The sequence below is a fragment of the Trichomycterus rosablanca genome, chromosome 11 (assembly GCF_030014385.1).
Source record: "Trichomycterus rosablanca isolate fTriRos1 chromosome 11, fTriRos1.hap1, whole genome shotgun sequence".
Taxonomy (NCBI): domain Eukaryota; kingdom Metazoa; phylum Chordata; class Actinopteri; order Siluriformes; family Trichomycteridae; genus Trichomycterus; species Trichomycterus rosablanca.
The window spans coordinates 7,844,873-7,868,019 of NC_085998.1; the positions used below are offsets into that span (position 1 = coordinate 7,844,873).

The window sequence follows — 23,147 nt, forward strand, 5'->3', positions numbered from 1 at the left end:
TTAAATTTGGTGTTTTGGGTACAATTCTCTCATACTGGCCACTGGATATTCAACATGGCACCTCATGGCAAAGAACTCTCTGAGGATGTGAGAAATAGAATTGTTGCTCTCCACAAAGATGGCCTGGGCTATAAGAAGATTGCTAACACCCTGAAACTGAGCTACAGCATGGTGGCCAAGGTCATACAGCGGTTTTCCAGGACAGGTTCCACTCGGAACAGGCTTCGCCAGGGTCGACCAAAGAAGTTGAGTCCACGTGTTCGGCGTCATATCCAGAGGTTGGCTTTAAAAAATAGACACATGAGTGCTGCCAGCATTGCTGCAGAGGTTGAAGACGTGGGAGGTCAGCCTGTCAGTGCTCAGACCATACGCCGCACACTGCATCAACTCGGTCTGCATGGTCGTCATCCCAGAAGGAAGCTGACGCACAAGAAAGCCAGCAAACAGTTTGCTGAAGACAAGCAGTCCAAGAACATGGATTACTGGAATGCCCTGTGGTCTGACGAGACCAAGATAAACTTGTTTGGCTCAGATGGTGTCCAGCATGTGTGGCGGCGCCCTGGTGAGAAGTACCAAGACAACTGTATCTTGCCTACAGTCAAGCATGGTGGTGGTAGCATCATGGTCTTGGGCTGCATGAGTGTTGCTGGCACTGGGGAGCTGCAGTTCATTGAGGGAAACATGAATTCCAACATGTACTGTGACATTCTGAAACAGAGCATGATCCCCTCCCTTCGAAAACTGGGCCTCATGGCAGTTTTCCAACAGGATAACGACCCCAAACACAACCTCCAAGATGACAACTGCCTTGCTGAGGAAGCTGAAGGTAAAGGTGATGGACTAAACCCAATTGAGCACCTGTGGCGCATCCTCAAGTGGAAGGTGGAGGAGTCCAAGGTGTCTAACATCCACCAGCTCCGTGATGTCATCATGGAGGAGTGGAAGAGGATTCCAGTAGCAACCTGTGCAGCTCTGGTGAATTCCATGCCCAGGAGGGTTAAGGCAGTGCTGGATAATAATGGTGGTCACACAAAATATTGACACTTTGGGCACAATTTGGACATGTTCACTGTGGGGTGTACTCACTTATGTTGCCAGCCATTTAGACATTAATGGCTGTGTGTTGAGTTATTTTCAGAAGACAGTAAATCTACACTGCTATACAAGTTGTACACTGACTACTCTAAGTTGTATCCAAGTTTCATTTCTATAGTGTTGTCCCATGAAAAGATATAATAAAATATTTGCAGAAATGTGAGGGGTGTACTCACTTTTGTGATACACTGTATGGCTGTACATTTTAACTAGCACTCATTGGAGTGTCCTTGGAGGAATATAGCGCGCCAACCAAAAATATAAAGCCAACAACTTCCTATGATCAGAAAGTGTCCACTGATAAAAGACCAGAGGAATATGGACACACATTGTGTCCTTAACAGTCCACCTACAACCAGCACCAACAGGGCAAGTGTTCCTAATAAAGAGGCCAGTTTGTTTACACAGGATTTAGAAATCCCAACAACACTGCTGCACCTGCACACCTATGTCATTACCATGTTGTGCCATTGCAGGGCTGAGATTAGTCCACCAGCCAAACATTATCTGGTCAGTGGGCGTCCTATGGGGCCCTTTTCATTGAGAAATGACCAAGTGTACAGAGCAAAATATGGGCTACAGTCAGTAATTGTATTCCCACAAAGATCATCTCTATGGTACGTGTAGCTTATAATTTTAATGAGTGAATCACACTTGATTCAGGTTCTTAAGGTGGTCAGGTGTTTCCTCCAGGTGTTTAAGATTAACACTGGTTTTGTAAACCTTCATCTGTGAGGTTGATCACTGCTGATCCTGTGCCAATCCACCTTCTTTACAAATAATGATCCAGTGGGATTAGCTCACGGCAGAAGTGACGGACATGATTGTACTCTGCTCAGACATTCACGTTCTTGCGTACGTAAAGAACAAAGTGTTTTTTCGCGTCTAAAGTTGACTGCCATTGAACTTCTTCTAAGAGCAAAAATCTCCAACTGGGACAAACCTGGGATGGTCTGAGTTAAACACATCGCTAATGTACAGAGACCAAAGCCTCCGGCAGTCAGAGAGGTACAGGGGCGGAGCCTCAGCCAGGTGTGGGCGGGGCTGTGGTTTTGAGTGGTGGTATAAGTGATGACAAGTCATCTCGTGTAGGCACAGTGTGAATCTGTACACAGATCTCTAAAGTATATTCACCACAGTGTCCACATCATTAACTGTGTTTTGGGTTTGGTGCTGGTCTGGACTGGATCTGTTGATGCTGAGGTAAGTGGGATTTTGCATTGGTTCTGGGGATGTGATGCTCTAGATTGGTACTGGATATTGCTGGTTTTAAAGTGGGGCAGGTTGAGAGGTTTGGGTGCTGTATTGGGACTGAGACTGGGAATGAATGAATGATATTGGAAGCTGTTTTTCATTGGTGTTGATACAGGTCTACGATGGAATTGTATCATGTCCTGGATGTACTTCACCTTGGGTACAGTGTTTCTGGGAAAGTCTCTGGACCCACTCGAGTTGAATGATTTAATGACCGAGTGAATGTTAATGAACTCTCTTTATTAGGGTTCGGAATAATTCATGCGAGAGCCGTGCCCCGTAGATTGGAGCATTTATCTGCCTCACGCTGGCTCAGGTGATAAACTGATGAGTACAGACTCATTGTTACGGTGAGGACAGTTTTTCCATGGTGACGGCGGTGTGTGTGTTTGTGTAGGGGTGGCACTGATGGCCGTAAATGCCAAGAGTGTGAAAAGGCTATGGAGTCCTCACATGTCCGCTGTTTGCATAGGAACGTGTATCTGAGCAGAACCCGGAGCCACAATTAGGGGATTGAAAGGAAGCATTGTGGGAAAATGTAGGAGCGGTTGCAGTGAAGTTTTGCAGTCATTCAGGTTTGAATTGTTAGAAAGAAGTGTCTCATGTTTTTCCTGTTTGTTTGGGTTTCCTCAGGCTTTCTTTTACCTAAAAACATGCAGAAGGTGGATTGGCTGTCTCAATGCTGGATTTAATTGCCCTCCGGGTTTGAGTGAGTAAAGTGTGTGTTGTCCTGTAATGGATTGTTTTTATGTCTAGTACGTTTTCCTTCCTGTGTCCGGTGTTTGTAGGTAACACCGGACCCACCGTGACCCTGACCAGGATGAGGCAGTCAGTAAAACTATAGGACATGCTGGTCACACTAATGGACATTTTCAGATAAATTTCCAGTCAATCAACATTCTAGATAGAAGAGAGTGTAAAAGAGTCTTTAATAAAGATTCACTTTCTGTCTCAGGCTCAGTGAAATTTAGCATGTTCTCTATTTCTGGTTAACTGGCTGTTCTGTATTACTTTTGGGTTTGATTGAGTTATGCTATGGATAACTGAGATATCAAGCAACAGACTAGCACCTTGTTCAGTATATTCCTGCTTTGCTCCCAGTGTTTCTGGATAGGGCTGGTACCACCGCGACCTTGACCAGATTGGAGCAGTTAGTGAAGAACAATGAATGAATAAATGAATAAAGTGATTATGAAGGACATATATTGCATTAAACCTGGTGCACAGCCTGTGATGGACTGTTTTGTCCAGGCAATATTTCCTCCCGGTGTTACTGGCTAGTACTGGACCCTCTGTGACCTTGATCAGAATGAAGAACTTAGTGAAGAAAAATGAATGAATAAATAAATACAGTGATTATGAAGGACATATATTGCATTAAAATTGGTGCACAGCCTGTGATGGACTGTTTTGTCCAGGCAATATTTCCGCCCAGTGTTACTGGCTAGTACTGGACCCTCTGCAACCTTGATCATGATGAAGGGGTTTAATGATAGAAGTTGTTTGGCTCTCCAGTTTTTTTTGTACAAGTGACCAGTATGGCTGGACTAAAAATACCCAGTGACTTTAGTAGTGATTACAGTGGTGACTACAGTTGCTGCCCAAAAAAGACCGTCCAGCTATTTTTGTCTGTCCATTCAGAACATTCACTATCTGACCAAAAGTATGTGGACACCTGAACCTGAGCTTTTTGGACATCTCATTTCCAAAGAAAATGTATTAAAAATAGTTACCTTTATATGATCTTTTAAGTTATAATAACAGCCACTGTTCTGAAAAGGCTTTTCACTAGACTTTGAAGTATGCCTGTTGGAATTTGGACCCATTCAGACAAAAGAGCATTTGTATGGCTGGGCACTGATGTAGGTCAAGAAAGCCTCAGCTGACATTCCAGTTCATTCTGAAGCTGGTCAATGGGGCTGAGGTCAGGGAGTTACTTTACCCAAAGTTTTTCTTTATGTCTTTATAGTGCTTGTTTTGTGCAGAAAAGGGCCTTCCCTAAACTGTTACTGCACAGTTGGAAGCATATCATTTCCTTGATATAATTGATTCAGTACATCTGTTAGTAATTACTGTGGCTGAAACACATAAGGTTAAAAATTAGAAGGGATGTCCCAGTACTTTTGTCAGTGTCTCTCAGCACTAAGTGTTGTTTACCCATCGGCTGTTTTTGTGCTGACGTGATGCTTGCTGATGCGTCGTTTTCTCTTCAGCTCTGTGTGTTGATGTGTTTCAGATCTTATGTTTATAGAAGAACACGTTGAAGATGACGAGGAACCACCTTCACTCCACCGCTCCCGTCTTTCTGATGGTAAGTGTGTAGCTCAGTGTTTTTCAACATGCATGACTGATACTTCAAGGATCTTCCAATCAGAGTGTTTTTTATGATTATGCAATCACAGTTAAAGTCACTGGTTTTAAACTATATGAGCAAATGTATGTGGACACCAGACCATGAGCTTGTTAGACGTCACATTATGAAACCATAACATGAAGTTGCCCCTTTGTGGTGATAACAGCTATACTTCACTGATTTATTTGATAAACCAGGCTTGTGGTTGATGTTCCTACATCAATTAAGATATGGGATTAAATTAAAAGTTATTGTAGAGGGGTGATTGGGTTGGATGGATGGATGGGTAGGTTGGTGGATAGATGATTAGATTGTATTGGATGGATGGGTAGATCGATGAATAATTTTATGGATGAATGGATGGATGTTTGAGTGTATAGCTGGATGGATGGATGGTTAAATGGGGTGATGATTCGATCAACGGATGGATGATTGAATGTATAATTGGATGAATGGATGGCTGGCTGGATGGATAGATTAATATTGGATTGGATGGATGATTGGATAAGTTAGATAGATGGATGGATGGATGATTGTATTGGATTGTATTGGGTGGATGGATGATGGATGGATGATTGAATTGGATTGTATTGGATGGATGGATGGATGGATGATTGTATTGGATTGTATTGGATGGATGGATGGATGGATGGATGATTGTATTGTATTGTATTGGATGGATGGATGGATGATTGTATTGGGTGGATGGATGGATGGATGATTGTGTTGGATTGTATTGGATTGTATTGGATGGATGGATGGATGGATGATTGTATTGGATGGATGGATGGATGGATGATTGTATTGGGTGGATGGATGGATGGATGATTGTGTTGGATTGTATTGGATTGTATTGGATGGATGGATGGATGGATGGATGATTGTATTGGATTGTATTGGATGGATGGATGGATGGATGATTGTATTGGATGGATGGATGGATGGATGATTGTACTGGGTGGATGGATGGATGATTGTATTGGATTGTATTGGGTGGATGGATGGATGGATGATTGTATTGGATTGTATTGGATGGATGATTGTATTGGATTGTATTGGGTGGATGGATGGATGGATGGATGAATAGGTTGTATTGAAAGGATGGATGAATAGGTTGTATTGAAAGGATGGATGGATGATTGTATTGAATTGTATTGGGTGAATGGATGGATGATTGTATTGAATTGTATTGGGTGAATGGATGGATGATTGTATTGGATTGGATTGGGTGGATGGATGGATGATTGTATTGAATTGTATTGGGTGGATGGATGGATGATTGTATTGGATTGTATTGTATTGTATTGTATTGAATTGTATTGGGTGAATGGATGGATGATTGTATTGAATTGTATTGGGTGGATGGATGGATGATTGTATTGGATTGTATTGGGTGGATGGATGGATGATTGTATTTAATTGTATTGGGTGGATGGATGGATGATTGTATTGTATTGTATTGTATTGTATTGTATTGAATTGTATTGGGTGAATGGATGGATGATTGTATTGAATTGTATTGGGTGGATGGATGGATGATTGTATTGGATTGTATTGGGTGGATGGATGGATGATTGTATTTAATTGTATTGGGTGGATGGATGGATGATTGTATTGTATTGTATTGTATTGTATTGTATTGTATTGAATTGTATTGGGTGGATGGATGGATGGATGATTGTATTGAATTGTATTGGGTGGATGGATGGATGGATTGTATTGGATTGTATTGAATTGTATTGGGTGGATGGATGGATTGTATTGTATTGTATTGTATTGAATTGTATTGGGTGGATGGATGGATGGATGATTGTATTGAATTGTATTGGGTGGATGGATGGATGATTGTATTGAATTGTATTGGGTGGATGGAGGGATTGTATTGTATTGAATTGTATTGGGTGGATGGATGGATGATTGTATTGAATTGTATTGGGTGGATGGATGGATGTTTGTATTGAATTGTATTGGGTGGATGGATGGATTGTATTGTATTGAATTGTATTGGGTGGATGGATGGATGGATGATTGTATTGAATTGTATTGGGTGGATGGATGGATGGATGATTGTATTGAATTGTATTGGGTGGATGGATGGATGGATGGATGATTGTATTGAATTGTATTGGGTGGATGGATGGATGGATGATTGTATTGAATTGTATTGGGTGGATGGATGGATGATTGTATTGAATTGTATTGGGTGGATGGATGGATGGATGATTGTATTGAATTGTATTGGGTGGATGGATGGATGGATGGATGATTGTATTGAATTGTATTGGGTGGATGGATGGATGGATTGTATTGGATTGTATGGAATTGTATTGAAAGGATGGATTGATTGATGATTAGATGAATGGAAATCGTTAGCATTCATTCATTCATCTTCACCCTGCTCAGGGTCGTTGTGATGCTCCTACTCTACTCTGTATATAAATATAAAGTGTGTCGCATTGCTGACTGTGTTTGCTGCAGCTGCTGGGACCGTGGTGCGGAGTCCTTGCAGCTCCATGTCCATCAGGAGAGGAGTGTGGGTGTCTGCAGTGTCCTGCTGGACAGGAACCATCCACGGTGAGGGACAAAACGGCTAAAACACACTTCTCATGAAGCAAAGAACCCTCCAAAACAAACATTTCACGTCTCCTACAGGGTACAACCATCATACATGCGTCACGCCATCACATGTCATGTTTCAAATCGGCTCCATTAGATAAATCTCCCAACTCTCATTTACTTATTATTTTTATGGACAACTTTTCATTTTCTGTGTCAGATGTTAAAATCCTTTATATGTGAAGATATGAACAAAAGTATGTGGCCATCTGAACATGAGCTAGCTAAACATGACATTATAAAACCATAACTGCGCCGCTCAGGTGGCGCAGCGGTAAAAACACGCTGACACCAGAACTGAGATCTCAAATACATCGTATCGAGTCTCAGCTCTGCCTGCCGGCTGGGCTGAGCAGCCACATGAACAACGATTGGCGTGTTGTTCAGATAGGGGTGGGATATTAAAGCCGAATAGGGACTCTCTCATTACTAATGCAATTACTACCTCTGCTGGCTGATTGATGGCGCCTGCACAGAAACGGGAAAAGAGTGCTCTCAGGGTGTGTCTCTCCATACACAGTGCTGATCCGCACTGCACTCGTCAAAGTGTAGGTAACAAAATGCATACGGCTGCTGCCCACGTGTCGGAGGGGGCATGGGTTAGCTTTGTTCTCCTCAATCAGAGCGGGGATCAGCATTGGTGGAGAGGAAGCGTGATGCAATCGGGCAATAGGACGCGCTAAAAGGGAGAAAAAGGGGAGAAAATGCATAAACAAAAAATATAAAACAATAACTGCCAATGGGCAGTTGTAGCCTAGCAGGTAAGGTACTGGACTAGTAATCGAAAAGGTCGCTGGTTCAAGCCCCACAACTGTCAGGTTGCCACTGTTGGGCCCTTGAACAAGACCCTTAGGGTCTGTGCTCTGTGCGTACTGCCACACTTCCTCCATACAAAACTCGCCAAACTAAAACTATGATTTTATGGACCTGGACATGGACACAGTCAGGCTGGAACAGTAAAGGGTCTTCCCCAAACATACATCTGTTTGCAGTCCACATGTTTTGGACATACAGTGTATCACAAAAGTGAGTACACCCCTCACATTTCTGCAGATATTTAAGTATATCTTTTCATGGGACAACACTGACAAAATGACACTTTGACACAATGAAAAGTAGTCTGTGTGCAGCTTATATAACAGTGTCAATTTATTCTTCCCTCAAAATAACTCAATATACAGCCATTAATGTCTAAACCACCGGCAACAAAAGTGAGTACACCCCTAAGAGACTACACCACTAAATGTCCAAATTGAGCACTGCTTGTCATTTTCCCTCCAAAATGTCATGTGACTCGTTAGTGTTACTAGGTCTCAGGTGTGCATAGGGAGCAGGTGTGTTCAATTTAGTAGTACAGCTCTCACACTCTCTCATACTGGTCACTGAAAGTTCCAACATGGCACCTCATGGCAAAGAACTCTCTGAGGATCTTAAAAGACGAATTGTTGCGCTACATGAAGATGGCCAAGGCTACAAGAAGATTGCCAACACCCTGAAACTGAGCTGCAGCACAGTGGCCAAGATCATCCAGCATTTTAAAAGAGCAGGGTCCACTCAGAACAGACCTCGCGTTGGTTGTCCAAAGAAGCTGAGTGCACGTGCTCAGCATCACATCCAACTGCTGTCTTTGAAAGATAGGCGCAGGAGTGCTGTCAGCATTGCTGCAGAGATTGAAAAGGTGGGGGGTCAGCCTGTCAGTGCTCAGACCATACGCCGCACACTACATCAAATTGGTTTGCATGGCTGTCACCCCAGAAGGAAGCCTCTTCTGAAGTCTCTACACAAGAAAGCCCGCAAACAGTTTGCTGAAGACATGTCAACAAAGGACATGGATTACTGGAACCATGTCCTATGGTCTGATGAGACCAAGATTAATTTGTTTGGTTCAGATGGTCTCAAGCATGTGTGGCGGCAATCAGGTGAGGAGTACAAAGATAAGTGTGTCATGCCTACAGTCAAGCATGGTGGTGGGAATGCCATGGTCTGGGGCTGCATGAGTGCAGCAGGTGTTGGGGAGTTACATTTCATTGAGGGACACATGAACTCCAATATGTACTGTGAAATACTGAAGCAGAGCATGATCCCCTCCCTCCGGAAACTGGGTCGCAGGGCAGTGTTCCAGCATGATAATGACCCCAAACGCACCTCTAAGACGACCACTGCTTTATTGAAGAGGCTGAGGGTAAAGGTGATAGACTGGCCAAGCATGTCTCCAGACCTAAACCCAATATAACATCTTTGGGGCATCCTCAAGCGGAAGGTGGAGGAGCGCAAAGTCTCGAATATCCGCCAGCTCCGTGATGTCGTCATGGAGGAGTGGAAAAGCATTCCAGTGGCAACCTGTGAAGCTCTGGTAAACTCCATGCCCAGGAGAGTTAAGGCAGTTCTGGGAAATAATGGTGGCCACACAAAATATTGACACTTTAGGAACTTTCACTAAGGGGTGTACTCACTTTTGTTGCCGGTGGTTTAGACATTAATGGCTGTATATTGAGTTATTTTGAGGGAAGAATAAATTGACACTGTTATATAAGCTGCACACAGACTACTTTTCATTGTGTCAAAGTGTCATTTTGTCAGTGTTGTCCCATGAAAAGATATACTTAAATATCTGCAGAAATGTGAGGGGTGTACTCACTTTTGTGATACACTGTATATGTACGTAAACCCTCTGTCATGTGCTGCTGCAGTGTTCGGGGGTGTAATGGCGTGTTTATGTTTATGTGATGTGTTTCAGGCATGCAGTGAGGTGGTGACTCCTGACCCGCTGGTGGAGTGTCGTAGTTGCCCAGCTGGCAGCTTCTCAGACTCGTACGGTCCAGATCAGTGCAGAGCACACACAGTGTGCAGGAACCTGAACCGCCGACTGGTGGTCGCCGGCACCTCACTGTCGGATGCAGTGTGTGGATCCTGTCTGGCCGGGTAAATATTTCAACATGCACATATTTATTTATTTAACAAAAACTTTGAAGGAGTTTAGTAGGTTTATGAGGTTCAGGTATAGGTAGAGTGTTCTAGAGATAAAGTCAGGGTGGCCAGATTGAGATGGTCTGAGCATGTGCAGAGGAGGGATGAGAGTTTTATGGGGATAAGGGTGCTGAAGAAGAGAGGGAGACCAAAGAGAAGGATTATGGATGCTTTGAGGGAGAACATGCAGATGGTTGGTATGACAGAGCCAATAGGGGAAGACAAAAACTACTTACACTAAATAGCCAAAAGTATTTGGACACTTAACCATGAGCTTGTTGGACACTTTATTTAAAAAACAAAAGCTATTAAAAGACAGTGACCTCTATGTGATCTATTCAGCTATAATAGTACAGTGTATCACAAAAGTGAGTACACCCCTCATATTTCTGCAGATATTTAAGTATATCTTTTCATGGGACAACACTGACAAAATGACACTTTGACACAATGAAAAGTAGTCTGTGTGCAGCTTATATAACAGTGTAAATTTATTCTTCCCTCAAAATAACTCAATATACAGCCATTAATGTCTAAACCACTGGCAACAAAAGTGAGTACACCCCTTAGTGAAAGTTCCTGAAGTGTCAATATTTTGTGTGGCCACCATTATTTCCCAGAACTGCCTTAACTCTCCTGGGCATGGAGTTTACCAGAGCGTCACAGGTTGCCACTGGAATGCTTTTCCACTCCTCCATGACGACATCACGGAGCTGGCGGATATTCAAGACTTTGCGCTCCTCCACCTTCCGCTTGAGGATGCCCCAAAGATGTTCTATTGGGTTTAGGTCTGGAGACATGCTTGGCCAGTCCATCACCTTTACCCTCAGCCTCTTCAATAAAGCAGTGGTCGTCTTAGAGGTGTGTTTGGGGTCATTATCATGCTGGAACACTGCCCTGCAACCCAGTTTCCGGAGGGAGGGGATCATGCTCTGCTTCAGTATTTCACAGTACATATTGGAGTTCATGTGTCCCTCAATGAAATGTAACTCCCCAACACCTGCTGCACTCATGCAGCCCCAGACCATGGCATTCCCACCACCATGCTTGACTGTAGGCATGACACACTTATCTTTGTACTCCTCACCTGATTGCCGCCACACATGCTTGAGACCATCTGAACCAAACAAATTAATCTTGGTCTCATCAGACCATAGGACATGGTTCCAGTAATCCATGTCCTTTGTTGACATGTCTTCAGCAAACTGTTTGCGGGCTTTCTTGTGTAGAGACTTCAGAGGAGGCTTCCTTCTGGGGTGACAGCCATGCAGACCAATTTGATGTAGTGTGCGGCGTATGGTCTGAGCACTGACAGGCTGACCCCCCACCTTTTCAATCTCTGCAGCAATGCTGACAGCACTCCTGCGCCTATCTTTCAAAGACAGCAGTTGGATGTGACGCTGAGCACGTGCACTCAGCTTCTTTGGACGACCGACGCGAGGTCTGTTCTGAGTGGACCCTGCTCTTTTAAAACGCTGGATGATCTTGGCCACTGTGCTGCAGCTCAGTTTCAGGGTGTTGGCAATCTTCTTGTAGCCTTGGCCATCTTCATGTAGCGCAACAATTCGTCTTTTAAGATCCTCAGAGAGTTCTTTGCCATGAGGTGCCATGTTGGAACTTTCAGTGACCAGTATGAGAGTGTGAGAGCTGTACTACTAAATTGAACACACCTGCTCCCTATGCACACCTGAGACCTAGTAACACTAACAAATCACATGACATTTTGGAGGGAAAATGACAAGCAGTGCTCAATTTGGACATTTAGGGGTGTAGTCTCTTAGGGGTGTACTCACTTTTGTTGCCGGTGGTTTAGACATTAATGGCTGTATATCGAGTTATTTTGAGGGAAGAATAAATTTACACTGTTATATAAGCTGCACACAGACTACTTTTCATTGTGTCAAAGTGTCATTTTGTCAGTGTTGTCCCATGAAAAGATATACTTAAATATCTGCAGAAATGTGAGGGGTGTACTCACTTTTGTGATACACTGTATATATGTGGGAATTTGTGTCTGTTTAGTCAAACTGGGTGGTTGGTTAGGAAAGCCTCAGTTGATGTTTCAGTTTAATCCAGAGCTGTTCAGTGGGGCTGAGGTCGGGGCTCTGTGCAGGACACTGGAGTTTCTTTAAATCAGCTTCAGCAATTGGAAGGGGTGTCCAAAAACTTTTGTCCATATAGTGTATTAATATCTACTTAATTCTAAGCATTTGTTGTTTTCATTAGATATCAGAATTATGTGCAGACTATTCATTACTGCTAGTGTTGTTGTGTGTGTTGTTAATAAGATGATTTTTATACAGGTTTCAACCATCAGACACACCCACTTCCTTCACCCTGACATCCTGTGTGAGGAGTGAGTGTCTTTATTTATACGTTTATTCATCCACTTAAAAATAATATAATAATCGTACACATATTTAAATGTCTTCAAATATGTATTCAAGAAAACGTGATGACATGGAGGGGGGCATGTGACATCCTAGGCTCCTCTTGATCGGGGATGGGGGTGGCAGCACTGACCAAGGAGGGATAAGCTCCAATTGGCCACAAAAAAAAAGGGAAAAGGGGAAAATCACTCAATAAAAAATTAATAGTAAAAAAATTAAATGAAGTAAATAAATAAATAAAGTAAAATGTAAAAAGCTTGATTTTCTTCCTCTGTCCTCACAGGGTCCTGGCTGCGTTTGAGACGTAACACGGGTAAGGGCAACCGATCTGGTGGAACTGGAGTGGACGGGGCAGCAGCAGGTGGGACTAACAGCACTGCGGTGAAGGCGGCGGAGGAGAAGCACACAGAGTATGCCGTGTTCGCTCTCGTCCCTGTGTTCTGTGTGATGGGACTGCTGGGGATCCTCATCTGTAACTTGCTGAAGAAGAAGGGATACCACTGTACTGGTGATAAGGAGAACGCAGAGGGGCATGGAGGAGCTCTGCAGAAAGAAGGTAGATACACATACAATGTATGGCCAAAAGTTTGTGGACACCTGACCATCAGCTTTTTAGACATTCTGTCTGAAACCATGGGTGTTAATAAAGTCCCCTCCCCATTAGTAAAGTCAGGCTCTGATGTTGGATGAGCAGGACTGGTTTGCAGTTGACGATCCTGAAGGTGCTCAGTGGGGTTAAGGTCAGGGTTCTGTGCAGGCCACTGAAGTTCCTTCAGACCTAACTATGTCTTTGTGGACCTTGCTTTGTCCAAATGGGCTCAGATATGCTGGAACAGTAAATGACCTTCCCAGCAGGCCAGACAGTTGGATGCATATACGTTATTGCCATAATTGATGTTTTTAGTAGGTGTAGCTGAAACACCTGAACTCAGTAATTAGGAAGGATGTTTACATACTTTTGAACATATATCACACCAGGCACACTGTGGAAAGATGTTTCATTCACACACACACACACACACACACACACACGTGTAGATATATAAATAATAATTGAATCATATTGCACTGGGTCACATTGCAGCAAGTAAAAGTGCAGTAGATCACAAGGCAGTAGATTACATTGTAATAGGTCACAGTGCAATAGTCTACAGTGGATCACACTGGTAGTTCGCAGTGAAGTAGATCATATTGCACTGGGTCACAGTGCTTTAGGTGACAGTGCAGTAGATCACAGTGCAGCAGTTCAAAGTGCAGTAGATCGAAGTGCAGTAGGTCACAGTGTTGTAAGTCACAGTGCAGTAGGTCACAGTGCAGTAGACCACAGTGCAGTAGACCACAGTTTTGTAGAATACAGTGCTGTAGGTCACGGTATTGTAGATCACAGTGCAGTAGATCACAGTGCTGGTGGTCACAGTGCAGTAGATCACAGTATTGTAGATCACAGTGCAGTAGATCACAGTTGCGGTGGTCACAGTGCAGCGCAGTAGATCACAGTGCAGCACATCACAGTGCTGGTGGTCACAGTGCAGTAGATCACAGTATTGTAGATCACAGTGCAGTAGATCACAGTTGCGGTGGTCACAGTGCAGCGCAGTAGATCACAGTGCAGTACATCACAGTGCTGGTGGTCACAGTGCAGTAGATCACAGTATTGTAGATCACAGTGCAGTAGATCACAGTTGCGGTGGTCACAGTGCAGCACAGTAGATCACAGTGCAGTAGATCACAGTGCTAGTGGTCACAGTGCAGTAGATCACAGTATTGTAGGCCACATTGCTGTAGTTCACAGTGCAGTAGATCACAGTATTGTAGTTCACAGTGCAGTAGATCACAGTGCACTAGATTACAGTATTATAGATCACAGTGCAGTAGATCCCAGTCCTGTAGATCGCAGCATTATGGGACCTAAGTCTGTTTTCTGGTGGTTAGGGAGTAAGGCTAAGCTCCTTCTCTCTCATTGTGTAACACAACACTTAGCAAGTCTGACTCTTTATTTCCTCATCAATAAATCAGACAGGTTCTTCGTATCATGTCTGCATGAGTGTTGGATTTACGTCTGCTATTAAAATCGGACTTATTCTGGCTGTGTTTCATGTTAATCTATCGATAAAATAGTTTTAAAATAATAAATCCAGACAGAAAATGTGCTGAATATTATAAGTGCAAGATTATGTCTAATGCGTTTGTTAACCGATTTAATTACAGCTTAAAGAAAGCAACTTGAGATAGAGGATCATCTTTTTTGATGGCTGTGAATCTTCTCGCTCCACATTAATGAAAAATTGAAAATTCACCGTGTCAGCTCTAGTAGCAGCTCTGCACGTTTAAAAGAGTGTGTGCAGGTGTTTGGGTTTGATCCAGCACTGGAGTGTGTATGCAGTGTAAGAGGACACTCAGAGGTGAATGGAGCTGAAGAAGGGACAGATTTAGAAACTGCAGTACTCAGTGCACCAAGTCATGATGCAGCAAGACAGAATGAGAAACGAACAGAAGAGGGTGCAAAGTGATCAACAGCGATGTGATCAGCATTTTTTAACTGCAGTTGTTCGTGCGATATTGTGCAGATAAAAGTTTGGTTCTTGCATAACATCAGTTATACAGGCTGTTGGGAAACCAGATACAAATCAGTTTAAAAAGAAATTGCAAACATATGAGACAGAAACGTCTCACATAAAAGTATCACATGGTGTCAGATTGCATTCTGGGTGTGGTGGGGACGGGCCACATTTAGAAAATTAAGCAACTTACGACTGAAACATGATATAATTTAAGCAGCTGAGCGTTCAGGGCTTGGTAGCGACAGTCTCTACTCTTACTGTAACTGTATCTCTCCATCTCTCATTGCAAATAAATGCAACATCAGTAGGTCAGTCATTATAACTCTTGACCAATAGCAGTGCCTGATGTCATGGCAGCCTGTCGTAACTTGGTATTTTCCAGATTCCCTGGGTGCATGTGTATGCATAGTAGGTTTCCCAGAATAACTCACTCAGCCTTGTATGCAGTTTGGTTGAACAGTCACCCCCGACTGCTATTGTTGATCTAGTAACCGGCTCTGCTGTCTCGCCGTGAGATCTATATGTTCATTGTGTAGTTTGAACACACACACACATACACACACACATATACACATTAATATAGTGAATATTCATTCATTCACCATTGTTTGTTTTACCACCACTTTATTCTATTCAGGGTCACGTTGGGTCTGATTTATTGGGCAAAAGGTGAAAAACACACCAGACAGGTCACCAGTCCATCACGAGGCAAACACACACACACACACTCACTTTTTAGTAGCTCCAGTAGCCTGACCGCATATCTTTGGACTTGTGGGAGCAAACCAAATCACCCGGAGGAGACCCATGCAGACACAGAAAGAACCTACAGAAAGGACCCTGGTCACATGGCTGGGCAATCAAGCCCAGACCCCTCTTGTTGTGAGGCGACAGTGCTACCAGCTGTGCCACCATACCGCCGTAAAATGAATATATACACATAAACTGGGCTGTGTACCCTATCCACACGAGCCCAGAAACAGAAAGCTTTGTTAATGATGATTGTATGTAAACCTGTGTGTGTGTGTTATTGTGTGTGTAGGTAACACGTACGGTGAAGATGGTGAAACTGAGGACACCATAAGTGCTCTGGTACGCCTCATCACAGAGAAGAAAGGTATTTTATTTAATGTTTTTTTACCTGGTTCATCTTAAGAGCAATGTTTCATACTCGTACTGTTGACTGGTTATAAAACAGAGTGTAACGTCAAGCATGGTAGTTGTAGCACAGAAAGTTCCAACCGTTTATTTAATCTGTGTTTGTAATAAATGGTAAAAACTAAATTTGCTGTTTAGTGCGTAGATGTAGAAACTGCAAAGCAGTTTGATGTGAGCTTAGTATAAAACAGTTACAAACTTGAGCATGCATAGTAGCCAATATAAAGATAAAAGAATGTGTACAGTTTTTATTAGATTGTACCTGGGACAGAGCGGCACGGTGGCTCGGTGGGTAGCACTGTCGCCTCACAGCAAGAAGGTCCTGGGTTTGATCCCCAGGCGGACACGGGGAGTTTGCATGTTTCCTTTGGAAACTCCGGTTTCCTCCCACAGTCCAAAAACATGTAGTCAGATTAATTGGAGACACTGAATTGCCCTATAGGTGAATGGGTGTGTGTATGTGTGTGTGTATATGTGTCTGCCCTGCGATGGACTGGCGCCCTATCAAGGGTGTTACTGTGTGCCTTGCGCCCATTGAAAAGCTGGTTTAATCTAACTTCATATGTATCTGTGTGTGTTTTAGAAAATGCGGCTGCTTTGGAAGAGTTGTTTCTGGAGTATGAGAAGAAACAGCCATCCGTTAGCAAAGCCCCATCCTTCAGGTAAAAGAAACGCAACGATTATTGTAACAGGGTGATGAGCGCCTTGTTAAAGACAGGTGCCAGATGTAACCCCACACTTAAAAAAACTTGATGAACCCAACTGCAGCGGGGTTAACAGAGAAAATAGTAACTAAAACCAAACCAAAGCCACAGCCACACCACTAATGGGAAAACTCAGAACTGAAGGATCGCTGTGGCAGCTACGGGAACCAAACCAAAAAGCTGTTACCGGGAAGGGAGGGGGCTCAGGTGGCATATCATCTTATACACTAGCTCACCACCCTGGATATTTTGAGCTTGTGAGTTCTAATTCAAGATCAGAAGAATCTGAGTAACATTTTTAAAATATTTATTAGTTCTTTTTTATTAACTAAATATAAGTTGCCATGGCAGTGTCACGTTCAATATTTGCCAAATCATTATCAAATCAATTTAATACAGGTTGATTTTTCTACTTGGTTTAATCAATTTCTTCTCCTCTTTCAGGTTTCCCGGCCTACCCAACTTTCGTTCTTTGCCCCGGCTTTGTACCCACCATCACCACCCCCACACCATAAACGGTTTGGCCCCTCTAACTGGTCTCGGCTGTTCGCGCTGCAGTCAGAAGAAATGGCCTGAACTCCTGACGCCTCTCACCTTGGACACACAAACGACTTCCTTCACCCCATCCGTACCCTCTTCACCCGCAGTGGGCACCGTTCACAATATAGGAAGGTAAGAAACCCGGCTGTATGTGTCACAATTCTGCCAAAAGTTTGTGCAGTTTGTGAAAGTCTGGGCATTAACTGGACTTGATATGGAGTTTTCTCCCACTTTGTGGCTGTAAGAATTATTCGAGTTTGTGTAACAGTAAGCGTGTCTGTGAAAATTGGTGCCAATTTAGTCAAAGGTGCATTTGCAAGGTCAGGCACTGGTGTTGGACGAGAAAGACAGTCTGCAATCATTTGTCCAGTTTAACCCAAAGGTGTTTAGTATGGTTGAGGTAAGACCTCTGTGCAGCTCAGAAGAATTATTTCATATCAGACAAGTCACAGCATGGAGCACAGGGCCACAGCAGGAAAGTGCCTTCCCCTAATTGTTGCCATGAAGTTTATAAAAACATATCATTTATTTTAGATTGTTACATTTGCAACATTTAGCAGACGTTCCTATCCAAAGCGACATACAATTCCGTCACTGCGCAAGCGGCAGCCAGTTACAGCAGCTCTGGTTTTTCTTGTTTATTTTTGTAGTTTTTTATTATAAACTCTGTCTTATTTTCTTGTTTTTTTTCTACTTATCTTTTCTTTACTCTGCATCTTATGTATTTTTTAATGTTGTTGTCTTTTCCTTTCTGCTTTTTTACTACCCTTCTTATGTACTGCTGTAACAAGTTAATTTCCCCAAAGGGTTTAATAAAGTCTTATCTTAAGGACCTTGTTTAGGGGCCCAACAGCAACTTGCTTGAACCATCAATCCTCTAATTACTCGATCTCGGAGGCGCCCCGGCGGGGGGCTGCGGGCTCACGGCGCGGTGAGCTCGCTCTATCAGAATGTCCGTGGTAGTTGGTATTTCTAGGTTTTCTCGGAGCAACATTTCGACAAAAGCAATCATAGATCCTACCTTCCCCTCAGATCCTTCAGGAACCCCATATATCCTCACATTCTCCCGTCTTGAACGTCTCTCTTGGTCCATTAACTTATCCTGAAGCTGTATTTGAAGTTTTAACATTTCAGCCAGAACATCTTCTGTGCCCTGTATTCTTTCTTCGCTCTGTATAATTCGCATTTCAGCAACGTCTAGCCTTGAGTTAATTTTCGAAATCTCTACTTTAATTGCTTGGAGCTGGCTTTTACAGTCCTGCCGCAGGACTTTTAAAATCAACTCCAAATTTGCTACTTCTACTGTTTTGTCCACGCGCCCGTGGCGTTGGCTGGAGAATCACTGCCACCTGGTTCGTCGTCACGTTTTTCTGGGTGTTGGATCGTCTTTTTACCCTTAAATCTAATCGCCATACCTGCCCCTTCTTTCATGTGAAATGTATTCCTATTTTTGATAATAACTTTATTTGATAATAAAGTCTTGTCTTATCTTAAGGACCTTGTTTAGGGGCCCACCAGCAACTTGGGTGGGGCTTGAACCATCAATCTTCTAATTACTAGTCCAGTACCTCAACCACTGAGCTACCACTGCCTGGCTTGATCTCACACTGAAGAAAAATTGAAAATTTCACCTTGTAGTTGAAGTAAATTTAGTCCCCTGTCAAGAATAACAATAATTAAAAAACATGTGTTATAATTATTAGCACATGAAATCCTGTTTCACTTGAGTATGTATATGAGGTGACACACAGGCTAGTTCTTAAACAAGACAAGAGAACACACAATTCAAATAAAAGGGAAAAGTGTGTTGACCTTCATAGGTCAGGGAATGGCAACCAAAAATCACCTCATATACACCTACTTATATACCCCAGTGAAACAGAATTTAACGTGCCAATAATTGTTTTAGTTCTTGATTAAAGATTTTTCCTTACTTAAATTTATTTAAATTAAAGGTTGGATTTTCTCAGTTTATTCAGTGTTAAATGAGGTTTCCTTCTAACCCTCCTCTCTTTACCAGGTGCTGATATGTAACCAAATTGCCTGAAAACAGACATGAGGCTTCGTACTTCCAGTTTTTAGCGTATTAGGTTTAACACTGATGTGTGATCGGCAGGTTTCAAGTGGCTCAGATTCCCGAGGGTGACACGATCTCCGTGGTGACGACCCCGGCGGAGTCGAGTGACACCGATTCGTTATACTCTACCAACACAGAACCTGCTGAGGAGGCATTACTGCTGGGTGCATCATCAATTTCATACTCCGCCTCTTCGAAGAGTAAACAGGATGTGAGTCTCTGCCCATTTCTTTAGTTTCTTTTCTTTTTTTCTTTTGTTCTCACTCTCACTCATTATGCATTTAGCAAAACCTTGTTCCAAAGTGACTCACAGTTATGGCTGAACTCTGAGGATTACAACTGAGGATTAAGGGTTTTGCTCAGGGGTCCAGCAGTGACTACTTGGCAATGGTGCACGTGATCCGGCAATCGTCTGATTACTAGTCTAGTATCTCAACCACTGAGCTTCCACTCCCCATTTGTAATGTCTGTGATTCAGTGAATCAGTGGTTCTGTGATTCAGAATCATCAGTCATTTTATAAATGATTTCATACACCTGTCAGCAGGGTGTGTGGCTGGAACACCTGAACTGATGTGCTGTGTAGGGTTTGTGCATTGCTCATTCTTCATGACCTGCATAATTCTGCCTGATTTGGTCAGCACTGCCCTCTAGTGTACAAAGGAAATAAGTACAATCACAAAAACTAAACTAGTGATGGAAAATACAGGGGTACCTTGTTACTCGACGTCCTTTTAACTCGAAATATTTAAAACTCGACGCAGTTTGGGGAGAAATGTGTACCCTTAAACTCAACGTTACCTTCAATTCGACGTGTTCAGCCTTATTTATTTAATTTCAAATTAACAATGAACAGTTGCTTTGTTCAGCGCTCAGTGCAGGTTTGATTGTATTTGTATGTAAATTTTTTTTCAATTGTATTTAGTGTTTTTATATTATACTTGTGTTATTGTCGGTGTATAAACCCACTATTTTACATTAGCCCAACATATATGAAGTTTCACGGCACCATGGAACGCCTTAACAGGTTTCCCAAACATCCTTTTGGGAAAAAATACCTTGAAACTCAACGTCACTCCCAGAACCAATTGACGTCAAGTTTCAAGGTACTGCTGTATTTGGACTTAAGCATTACAACAAATAAAGCATAATTAAGCCCCATTCATCTTTCTGAATCTTACACCTTCCTAAAAAATACCATGATTTGAGTTATTGTTGTCTTATTTTTATCAACCACTTTTTCCTTTCTGGCACTTAATTGGAGCTTATAGATAGATCACTTTATTAATCCCACAGGGAAAGTCAAGTTATCTCTCTCTCGTCTCTGTCGCACTAGCAACCTCCACACTGGTGTATTATCATCAGTCGCTTTATCTTGGTCAGGGTCTTGAATGGGTCCAGTTGCAATGCAATGACAGGCAAAAAAATAAATTAAAAATAATAGGCTTACTCGATTACTATAAACAACAGGGTGGCATGGTGGCTAAATGGGTAGCACTGTCGCCTCACAGCAAGAAGGTCCTGGTGGGGAGGTCCGGGTCCTTTCTGTGTGTAGTTTGCATGTTCTCCCCATGTCTGCGTGGGTTTACTCCGTGTGCTCCGGTTTCCTCCCACAGTCCAAAGACACACAAGTGAGGTGAATTGTCCATGACTGTTCAGTATAACCTTGTGAACTGATGAACCTTGTGTAATGAGTAACCGTTCCTGTCATGAATGTAACCAAAGTGTAAAACATAACGTTAAAATTCTAATAAACAAACAAACTATAAACGACACGTCCTTTTGATTTGAATGACATTATCACACTCTGTCGTTAATGCAATTGTTTCCTGACAGATTAAACATACACACTTCCCTCTGAAATCAGTAAAACAATATTTTTTAAAGCCACCATGAAGTTTAGGAACACTGATGCAGGTGTAACGTCGTTACTGTTTTGATTTTTGAGAAATGGAGATGTGAAGAGTTTTAGACCGGTTATGTGTAATAGCGACACCCCGTGTTCAAACTAGGAATGACTTTTACATTTACATTTTCGGCATTTAGCAGACGCTTTTATCCAAAGCGACTTACAGTACTATGACAGTGTATTATCTAAGCAATTGAAGGTTAAGGGCCTTGCTCAAGGGTCCTACAGTGGCAACCTGGCAGTGGTGGGGCTTGAACCAGCGACCTTTCGATTACTAGTTGAGTACCTTAACCGCTAGGCTACAACTGCCCGCTAGACCTGTCTGCAAACTTTCATTTAATTTCTAAAATACCTCATGGGCTGTTTTAGAAAGGCTAATGGGCCACAAATGGCATAATAATGGATAATCCTGACACTAGACATACATCAATTAAACAGTGGATCCATTATTGTCTGTGTGAGCTGAAATTGGGCTAGCCCACGAAGGTCCCAGCTAGGTTTCATTAAGGACTTCTTAAGCCCACACTGACCACATTTACATTTACATTTTCGGCATTTAGCAGCTGCTTTTATCCAAATCGACTTACAGTACTGTGACAGTATACAGTCTAAGCAATTAAGGGTTAAGGGCCTTGCTCAAGAACCCAACAGTGGCAACCATCAGTGGTAGGGCTTGAACCAGTGACCTTTTGATTACTAGTCGTGATTACTAGGGCGGTTGTAGCCTAGCGGTTAAGTTACTGAACTAGTAATCAGAAGGTCGCTGGTTCAAGCCTCACCACTGCCAGGTTACTGCTGTTGGGCCCATGAGCAAGGCCCTTAACCCTTAAGTCACTTTGGATAAAGGCGTCTGCTAAATGCCGAAAATGTAAATGTAGTCCTGTACCATAACCACTAGGCTACAACATTCAGCTCATTATGGCCCAATGGGAACACGTTTGCTAAGTTAATTAAGTGAATTTGTTTTCTCTTTCATATCAGATGAACGCCTGAAACAAGAAGTGAGAAAAGAAGAGAAGAGTCCATCAGGAGTGTGTCATCATTTCAGGCACATCCCGATCAACCGGCTGCATAGAAAGAATCCGGGCTGGAGCAGGATGAGCATCATATTTACCCCTATGGGGAGTTAGCCTTGAATTCCAGAAAACAGGAATCTATTTATGAGGAAATGCATGGCATCCTGGCACAATGCAAACAACTTAAACAAGCTTTTTTTACTTCGTTTACAGTGAAACCACTGACCCAGTTGAAATGTTTAAAGAATCATGTGCTAACAGCTTGAAGATTTGAATATAATCATGACCAGCTGATGACGTACCACTAAATATCCCTACACTGACATGCACAGACGTCTGAAACAGGGTTCCTTACACGTCCCTGTGTTTATCTTCCAACCTCAAACTGGTACATCATAGAACGTCCCCAAAACAGCTCTGCAAATGAACTGATATGCTCTATGTTTAGCGTAGTATGTAGGCTTGTATTAACCATGTGTTAAGTTTTTTTCTCTGAGAATAACTGGAA

General features: G+C 42.7%; 1 protein-coding gene across 1 annotated transcript; it reads left to right on the forward strand.

Moving 5' to 3' along the window:
- Window positions 1–4,615: 4,615 nt before the first annotated feature.
- On the forward strand, window positions 4,616–23,147 carry relt (RELT TNF receptor). The gene is made up of 10 exons (XM_063005025.1): window positions 4,616–4,660; window positions 7,181–7,276; window positions 10,056–10,240; window positions 12,589–12,641; window positions 12,959–13,231; window positions 16,279–16,353; window positions 16,978–17,056; window positions 17,543–17,770; window positions 19,755–19,926; window positions 22,605–23,147. The coding sequence occupies exons 1-10, from the start codon at window positions 4,616–4,618 to the stop codon at window positions 22,614–22,616; spliced, it is 1,218 nt and encodes a 405-aa protein (XP_062861095.1). The 3' UTR covers window positions 22,617–23,147.

Coding starts and splice junctions, on each gene's coding strand:
- relt (XM_063005025.1), top strand. CDS start 4,616: ATGACGAGGAACCACCTTCACTCCACCGCTCCCGTCTTTCTGATG. Junction 7,277..10,055: donor CTGGACAGGAACCATCCACG/GTGAGGGACAAA, acceptor GATGTGTTTCAG/GCATGCAGTGAGGTGGTGAC. Junction 10,241..12,588: donor TGTGGATCCTGTCTGGCCGG/GTAAATATTTCA, acceptor ATTTTTATACAG/GTTTCAACCATCAGACACAC.